The sequence below is a fragment of the Calidris pugnax genome, unplaced genomic scaffold, assembly GCF_001431845.1.
Source record: "Calidris pugnax isolate Ruff unplaced genomic scaffold, ASM143184v1 scaffold72, whole genome shotgun sequence".
Lineage (NCBI taxonomy): Eukaryota > Metazoa > Chordata > Aves > Charadriiformes > Scolopacidae > Calidris > Calidris pugnax.
In genome coordinates, this window is record NW_015090808.1 from 803,953 (window position 1) to 813,607 (window position 9,655).

At 41.8% G+C, this 9,655-nt stretch overlaps 1 protein-coding gene across 1 annotated transcript in view; it reads right to left on the minus strand.

The window, feature by feature from the left end:
• Positions 1 to 4,189: 4,189 nt before the first annotated feature.
• LOC106885830 (mitochondrial inner membrane protein COX18) overlaps positions 4,190 to 9,655 on the minus strand; it is a 6,253-nt gene continuing 787 nt past the window's right edge. The window contains exons 3-8 of the mRNA XM_014938334.1: positions 9,501 to 9,655; positions 8,018 to 8,118; positions 7,131 to 7,294; positions 6,149 to 6,261; positions 5,531 to 5,638; positions 4,190 to 4,533 (exon numbers count right to left, since the gene is read on the minus strand). Coding sequence (XP_014793820.1) covers positions 4,360 to 4,533; positions 5,531 to 5,638; positions 6,149 to 6,261; positions 7,131 to 7,294; positions 8,018 to 8,118; positions 9,501 to 9,655 — 815 coding nt within the window. The 3' untranslated portion in view covers positions 4,190 to 4,359. The remainder of the gene's footprint in view (positions 4,534 to 5,530; positions 5,639 to 6,148; positions 6,262 to 7,130; positions 7,295 to 8,017; positions 8,119 to 9,500) is intronic.

The window sequence follows — 9,655 nt, forward strand, 5'->3', positions numbered from 1 at the left end:
GTCCTCCTTGAGTTTCGCTAAGCCATCAACAATCCAAATAAATGCTTCTAATTTTGTTAAAAACTTTGCTCCCAATCTTTCGTTAATTTCTTTTACATCATAGTAGTAACTTGGAATCTTTTAAGAACTTTAATAATTACCTCCTTACCCTTCATTTTAACAAAGAGAAAAAAAACCTCTAAGATGAAGGCAGTGTTTACACAAAGCACAGAGGTCAGTCTCAAACCACTGATAAGCCACTACAGGAAGTGGAGTTAACAGACTCCTGGGAGAAAGGGACAGACAATATGGAAAAGTAACCAAGCTACAGAATAAAATCTTACTTTCAGCGGCACACAGCTATTCCTCACACTGAATGTCTCACATCTTGGTATCAATAAACCATTAGGTGCTATGAGCTCCCTTCTGCTCGTTAGCCCTTAAAAGAAGGGCTGCCTGCAAATCACAGCTGCCTACTCAGCACTTACTGATCTGCAGGAGAAACTCAGCTCTTAAGTCCATCCACACAGACCCCTCACAGCTACAGACAAGCATTAAAGTACCAATTAATACAGAATTAGAACCAAACTACATGGAACAGCATTATTATCTTTGTCTCGTGATGTTGAAAACACAAATTACGGCTTTCTTTTTTCTAAGGGCGCAAACGTGATTGTTCAGCACTCGGTATCAGCCTGACTTTTAACTCCAGTAAAAAGAATCTGGGAAAAGTGCACTCTGACAAGGGCAGTACTTTCTTACTTGAGTTCCAGTTGCTGAACCGCTGCTGCTTTTCATCTGAAAATCATCAACAAACACTAAAACTGTTTTCTTAAAAACACAAAACTGCAGGGAATGTATGAAAGAAAGATAGGAGAGTGAATGTACGTGTATACACGTCTGTAGAGAGGCATATAGACTGTCTCAACAAAAAAAAACCCACATTTTTTTGCCCCTTTCCAGCCTTGTGGTCTCTTGCCTACTAAGGGCTGTGGGACCAGCTCTCAGACAAGACTGAACTATGCCCGAGACATGCATTTCTTCAGCCCTGGCTGTAACACTCACTTCAGGTCTTAGAGTTTATTTTACAATTTGTCCCATCTTTTTTCTTCAACAGCTTTCAGATAGTTCTGTGGCTGAAATCCCTCAATCTTCTCTCATTCCTGGGATGCTATTTAATAATCCTGTTTCCCAGATTTTTCATCCAATATGATAGAATAGAAACAGTTACCGACTTTTACTTATTTCTGCTACTGTTTAAAGAGCAGCTTAATGTTCTCCAGAGATTCCTGGGGTTTATGGTACTTATTTCTACTTTTTGCATGTGTTTTTTTCAGAAATGCTGGGAAAAACAATTTAGAAATTCCAGTGCTTCTGATTGTACTGAAAGTATGTAAAGAATTTGTGGAGCAGGATCTACTGACTGAACTTCAGAAACTATACATAAATTAGAAGCTTATTTTTATTTCACAGAAAACTTACTGTTAGGCAGTATTTTGACAGAGACCACTTATTTAATCAAACATAGAACTAGAGCCTGCACTTAGGGCTGAAGCCTCACGCCAGCTTGTGTTCTGCCTGGTTAATGGCTGCATCATTCAGAAATAAACACACTAGTAAAGGCTACCAGTGCTCTTTTTTTTTTACTGGGAGAATTACATCTCCTATTCCATAAGTATCACTGCTTCCATCTGTTTCACAAGCACACACATCCTTAGTTACTCCAATCTGTTGTGGTTGTGCCTGGAGTGAATGTGCAGAATATCCCTAAGTGTTTTTTTTTCCCAGCGCTCCTTTTCACGACAAATTCCCTGTGTCCCAGTGTATTCACAGGTTGAAGAGAGTGAAAAAGATCAAAAAGCCCAAAACATTCATCCACTTTCTTCCCCCTCTATTTGAGGGATATCTAAAAAATGCCTTATACAAAATTGCTAACATTTCTGACAAAGCTGAAGCAGTGGTATTGCACAAACGTTAAATTTCTGAGGGAACAGAGGACACTGAAAACGCCTCATTTCTCCAGCATCAGCCTGGGCCAAGGAGAACAACCCCTTCACAAGTGTTTGGTCATGATAAGCCCTGTCCTCCTTATTTTTTGAGCCAGGTTATTTCAGGAAACAACTGTGTGAATTGTCAACTTGTAACCGTATCAATTTTCCATTTAACCAACAGAGTTCTGAAAGCCACAGAATTTCTTCTTTTTCTCCCCCCCCCCCCAAACACACAGGTGCGCCTCTTGTTTTGCATATACAGAACACTGAACTGCAACAAAAGCTACACACTTCACAACAAATGCAGCCAAATTTGATATGGCCTAAGTAGTCCAGAACAGTGTTTGCCTAAAAGCCACCTAGTGAATGGATAAATAGTTTTGCCTCATATCTACTTTTTAAAAATAATATGTAAATTAGTAAGTTGGGGTTTTTTTCTTTTCAGTTTTACCCTGAACAGTCTGGATTTTCTTGACCTCATATCCTTAGTTTCATAAACATTTCTTTTCCAGCACAGAAACAATAGTAAACACCAGGGTAATGTTTTAACTTCTTTCCAGAGAGGAAGAATAATAATGTCACCACCATAAAACAGCTTCAGTCTTCCTCAACTTTTAATGGGTAGAAGGGGAATCGAGGATGCACAAGTGAGACAAAATTTCCATGCCAGCCTCCTGTATCTCACTACTTCTCAAGGTAAGCAGCAGGGACAAACACTAGCCCAATAATATTTTCCAAACTCAGAAGTCCAGCCCTACTACTGCAGACATTTCTAAATGTGATTAAGTGTTCTTGGAAATTTAACTGATGGAGTAAAAGAGACAAAGAAAATAGAATCCACGTCAATTTCTTGGGCTTCTGAAGCAAGTGTAAGAGAATATTATCATTCATTCTCCTAGTGAAAACACACCCACTAGAAGGCAATCTGAAGTGCGTTATCAGGACAAAAAAATTAGGAACATTTCATTTCAAACATTTTGAACAGACACCTCTGCCCTACCTACACACCAAGCCTTGATAAACTCCTTCAATCCACTCTTTTGCTGAGGGGTCAGGGTGACAGAAAACAACATTAACAAGAGAAATAACCAAAAAACTACAGATTCTCTGCAACACACCAATAGCATGAGACTGTTGTTACTGTTCTCTACATCTGCCTGGTCTTCCACCTGCTGCTCTCTCCCAGGGATAAACAGATCTCTCTAGTGACACAAAAATCCTAGTTATTTTAAAAATCAGTTTGTATTATCAAAGATTAACGAGCACTAACTGTTAACAGTTAAAATATGGATCATGCTGATTCTGCGATTCTGCATTATGACAACCATCTGATACAAGCAGTGCTTTACCCTCTATCCTGATTTTTGCTTCCCTAAGAAAAAAAGACGACCTTTTACAAGAGCAGACTTGCACAGACTTCTGTGCAAAGGGACATTATTGTGCAGAAGTTTTACAGCAATGTACATTTGCTGACTTAAGATGTATGCAGAGCAAGGTGAGACGTGAATCTGAACACCCTTACAGGAAGGGCCTACATATAATAACATGAAAAAAATACACCCAGGTCCTTTGAGGCATAAAATATTTCCACTTTACCTTTAGGACTTGCATTAAAAAAGAGATTTGATATACAGTTGAACGAAGTATTTGGTTACTTATCATCATTTATTCTTTTTTACGGTGCTACTTACCTCATTTTAGACAGACAATAGGCAGCTGCTACTCTATTTTATTTGTGGAAAAAGGGATCTGGAAGGAACAAAACGCTGTCACTCAAGAAGGGATCACTAGAAATGGTAAAAGAAACTTGCCCTCCCAACTCCAAATCTAACACAAGAGACTGACAACAACCTACTTTACCTTGCAGTTCCAGGAAATCCACTATCAGAGCTATTACACAGACTATCACGAGAACCACCTGAGTATGAAATGACTATACCCAATTACCAATCAATCTGTACGTGTCTTAATGAAACAAACCATTAACTACAGCATGAGTCCATCCAGTCTATTCCCTCACCCCAAAATTCTTTGTTCACTAGCCCATGGGTCCAGTTAGTGCCACTACAAGAAGGCAGCCTAAATGAGTCACGGTTCTGTTTAAAATTCATCTGCACAATTTCTCACAATAATTGAGAAAGACAAACCTGTATTACTGGGCTATTCTAATTGCAAAACCACCACCCTTGAAACCAAACTCCCCAATAAACACACATTTGTGCTGAACAACCACTCTTTATGGCCAGGAGGGCAACGATTTATTTGGAAAATAAATATAATCCCAGCTCCAGTATTTTACAGCAAATAAGTACATCTTGATAAAACAGCACTACTTAATTAACCGTGCACCGTTTGTTGGACAGCTCTTCCGACAGTTCAAATGATGTCATCACTTCTTCAAACTGTATCTGGCAGCCAAGGCAGAGAGGATGTCCCTGTAGGGCGTGTGCGAGTCGGAGGGGGTGCGGGGGATGCAGCAGAGGCGGCGGACGGCGGGGGAGCGCAGGAGGAGGTTGTGGGAGAGCCCCAGGAGGCTGGAGCACAGCCAGTACAGCGCCATGGACTGCAAAGAGACACACACCAACCTCAGACACAACGCAGAGCTACCCCTGCAGGCAGCTCTTCAGGAACCACAACCACCGGCTGCTCCGTTACGGAGAAATATAACTCACCTAAAACCACTCTCTCAAAAACAATAATGGCTTCCATTTCAAATGCATTTTCCACTCTCAACTCTTCTGAGGAAGAAAAAGTCATCTACACTGAAGTTTGACAACAGCTCATAAATTAAGTCATATTAAACTTGCTTAAGCTTCTATATTTCAGACTATTAGGAAAAATTTTTTCACAGAAAAGGTCATCAGGCATTGGAATGGGCTGCCCAGGGAGGTGGTTGAGGCCCCATCCCTGGAGGCGTTCAAAAGACGGGTTGATGTAGTGCTGGGAGGTATGGTTTAGTGATGGTGATGCTCCTTGTTTGTTGTGTGGGTGTCTATTTTTGTCAGTTAGGTTGACGGTTGGACAAAATGATCTTTAAGGTCCCTTCCAACCTAGAAGATTCTGTGATTCTGTGATAATCCACACAATTAGATAATTTGGTTTTGCTAACTAAAATATTCAGCTGTAGAACACCTGGTTAAAAAAAGAAGTGTCTTAAGAAGATTGTGGAAAATTTCCTCATCTAAGAATTCCGCTGTGTTCCTCTTACAGTACACAAGTACTTAGCAAGCCTTTCTCTAAGTGTCCTTATATAAAGCTTTACTGTTGTTTTTGAAATGACAAAAAGGATGCTAACCTGCTCTGAAGGTCTTTCCAAACAAAATGCAAAAACGATGTTTAGAAACAGTAAGTTTCCAGATTCTTCCCTCTTGGACAAAAATATTCCAAACACATTTAAGAATTTAAATGCATACATCGGCAAAACACCCTATGTGATTTAGGACACACTGTAACAGAGAGTATGGTCTGTTAAATCCAGCAGGCATTTGGGTGCTCTTTAAGCACAAAGACCACACCAGAGTCCCTGGTTAACGGACACACCGCCAGGGCTCTGTACTTACAGAGGGGACTGTTGCAGCAACAGGGATCATCACTACTGACACCACGCGGAAGAAATTCGTAGCAAACTTCTGGAACCTGGAAACTTTCATCTTCTGCGAAGCAAATATCTGAAAGGGGAGAAACCCACAGTTATAAACAAGTTCTTTTTGAAACAACCAAAATGAGAAAAAACAGGCCACAGTGGGGTTTCCTGTAACCCAGCACTCTTCTCCACCCATTATTTTCATTTGGCACCCTCCGTTTCAGATAATAATCTGCCACAAGTTTTCAAACTTGATTGATGTTTCACACATTCAGTGTTTGGTAGACAATACTGTACCACCCTAGCCCGGTACCTAACAAGCATTTGAAGGTAACATAATTTTACACAGTCACTTTTGCACACACAAAGTTCCAAGGCCTCAGCCTGCAGCACAGCCCTCTGGGAAAAGACTGCCAACAGGGACTTAACACAGAGAATAATTAAGTCATTTTTCAGTTCTGATCAGTGCATTTAAAGCAGCGATAACCTGAAATTACCTTTATGGTATCATGATTTATAACCGGGTAACATTGTCTTACAATTCTATAAAAAGAATTATCCTTTTGCAATCATCCTATTTATTCCACCAACGTACCTCCACTATCAGCAAATTCATGAGCCCAAGCGAAATTGGCAAAATCCAGGTGGAATCTGGTGCAGTGAGATCTGTAAACCACAATGCTCCGCCTGCTGAAAACTGCTCCTGAACTACAAAAATAAAGAAAATACAGAATTCAGTATGACTTTCTGCCTCAAGTTAGTCAAAACCATACCATGGATCGCAATCAAAACATCCAAGTTTCTAGGTACATTTTATGTACATGATAAATACTATTAAAGCAGAAACCCTTGGTTCAGCTGACCAGATGTCAAGGCAGTCTGTGATCCACACAAGTGAAAAGCAGAGGGAGATACAAGCTGAGAAGCAGCTCAGCTCACAACAGCCACCAGTTCAGGTAAACCAGCAATAAAACTACCTTCATCTCAACCACCATTTTAGAAGCCAATAAGGAAAATATGCACATAGTAATATACAATGACAATAGTATTTTGTGGTTTTGAAATAATTACATTGTTTAATAACTATCATTATAACTTGTCACATTTTTTGTTAATAAGAACACACTATAAATTCTTTTCTACAAAAACCCCAAATACCAGCATTTTTACTTAAAAACCACCACACATTCACTTTGTCTATAGCATTCCATGCAAAACTCCACATGGAAGAAAAAAATACAGATTAATAATGAATATAATGTAGCCTGGGTAATATCACTAATCATGGGAATCAGAAAAATACCAAGACAGTATTTTTTTCTAGTAACTCTGTCTTCAGAAAACCACAAAATAATTGAATGCTCACATGTCTTAACAAAATGCTTCACATAGCACCCAGAGCTCAGACCCCAATACTACTTCTAAAGAGGCATCCCATAAAGCTCACACTACCACTAGAAATAATGAGTATATATGCAGAAATTGGGGATGCTCTGGATGCTTTCAACAAAGCACCTGTAAAAACAGTAACTGAGTAAAAAATGAGTGGTAAGAGCGTGTCTGTTCACATTAATCACCTTCGGAGCCCGAGGCACCAACGCTGCAGTTGCGTAAAGCCACGGACACACAAACCCACATTGGAACCTGCACCCACACCAGTAAAGTGGCTTTGAAGGGATGGCAGTTGTCTCGAATGTACAGCTCCGTAATAATCCTCCGGAGGTTCTTCTTAAAGTGGAACCTTTTAGAAAGAAAAAACAAAACGAAAAAACCTTTCACAACACCTGTTATAACTTTCTGAATAACTTCCTCAAATTCTGAAATAACACTTCTACAGTCTGTACATGTCAAATTGGCTTCTTTAGGTGCAAGTCTGGAGATCACGGAAAGCCTTTCCTCTTTAACTACGCCTCGCTTCTTTGCCAACACCGTTCCCCCACAACTTTCAGCCCTGTTCCTATAAGCAGTTTTTCATACAAAATTTCCCATTGGCACCAGCAGCTATCAATAACTTGTCTGATACTTTATTTCATGGCGCTTTTTGTCTGAACTAGGGTATAACTTTCCCAAAAGAGAGGCAATGAGCCAGTGAGGTGATGGTCAGTATCCCAGCTCACGGGGTACGGTACTGCACTATGAAACCAACAGGACCACAACCGTTCAAACCTCAAGTTCCAGCAGTATTTGGATGCCATAATAGCTAGGGAAACTTTAGTCATAAGCAAAGACAATGAAAACAATCCTGGATTTGGCCCTGTAATCATAAGCAAATCACAAGTTCAGAGCTTTAAAATGGATATACTCTGAAGGGCAATATAACACAAATAAGTGGTAGAAGTGGTAGGAAAACCTAAGCTTCGGGCAATGGCAAAATCCCTCTGTAAGACTGTTGTTTGTAGGACTTTCCCTCCTGCTACCCCCAGCCTGAAATACATTTATAAGGTGTATATAAATGCCATCTTACCTGGCCACCTTTTCAGACCACCCCTGTTGCTTCCCACGAACAGACACTTCATAGCGAAGGCGCTCAGCTAGTTTTTTAATCTCAGGCTGCAAGTTTTCCAACTAGCTAAAGAAAAGGAAAAACATTTATGCACAGTTACATGTAACAACCACTTTCTCTCCCCACCTGATCCTGCACAGACATTAAAAAGGACCTTGAAGGACAAGGCATACACCTGCGAACACCTTTTATCTTTAAACAAAATTACCTAATAAGTAGTATTTACAGTAACAATCAAAAATGCTATCCTACTACTTAATGAAATAAATACAGAATTAGATTTTGTATCTTGTTCTAAATAAGCTTTTTGTCTTCTTTCAGAAATTGTGACCAGCTACTTCACTTAACAAAAAAACCTTTAATGCCACATCAAAAATATTAAAAAAAATAATAATAATCAATGTGGGTCCCTGAAGAACCCCCTCCACGAAACACACCTGCAATTACTAATCTGACCATTACACAGGTGTAGAACAAAGGTCCCACTGAGTCCCAATCACTGAGTTCTGGCAGGTGTGGAGCACCACCATAAAATCCTTACTTGGGGAAGAAACAGCACAGAAAAGGAGAAACACCTGACTTCATACCACAGTGCTGCAAAGGCTGCTTTGTCCCTGCAAGCACAGCATAGAACCTCTTTAGTAGCTTCAGCTGTTTGAGCCTTTTGAGAAAAAGTAGGTATTTAGAAACTGCTGAAAGCTAGTTTACGACAAGTTTTTATCAGAGCAGCTTTACCAAGAGCTTTAACACAGCAAATCACAGAAAAAAAACTTGGACACGCATCTGACTCTCACTAAACTAACCCCATTTCGTGGAGTGACCACGAAAAATCACAGAATGGTCAAGATCAGAAGGGACCTTTCAGTCCAACCATTAACGCTGCCAAACCCATCACTAACCCATGTCCCTCAGCACCACGTCTGCCCGGCTTTTAAATACCCCCAGGGATGGGGACTCCCCCACTGCCCTGGGCAGCCTGGTCCAAGGCATGATAACCCTTTCTGCTACGAAATTTTTCCTGATATCCATCCTAACCCTCCCCTGGTGCAACTTGAGGCCGTTTCCTCTTGTCCCATCGCCTGTTCCTTGGGAGAAGAGACCAACCCTCGCTTTGCTACACCCTCCTTTCAGGGAGCTGGAGAGAACGAAGTCTCCCCTGAGCCCCACATATGCAACCAGACCCCTGGCGAAGAGAGAACCTGCGGCCACGGCCCCCCATCGGCGGTTTGAGAAAAAGCGGGTATTTAGCAAATAAAAACCCCCCATCGGCGGGTGAGAAGTTCCCGACCTTTACGGCCAAACACGGCTCTCCCCACAACTACCGCCCTGCCCGCCGCAAGGCCCGCACGGCCGCCGGCCTAGGGCACCCCGAGGGGCGATAACTGAGGGAGGAGCACCCTCCTTCCTTCCCTCCCTCCCTCAGCGCCGGCCGCCAGGCACCCACCTTGGCCAGGAGGCGGCCCTGGTGCGCGGCCAGCGGCAAGGTGACGGCGGTGCGGAGCAGGGCGGCTCCGCAGGCGATGGCGGCCCACCAGGGCAGCCCGGCGGCCGCCTGCAGCCCCACCAGCCCCTCCTCGGCCCAGCGCACGGCCGCCGACC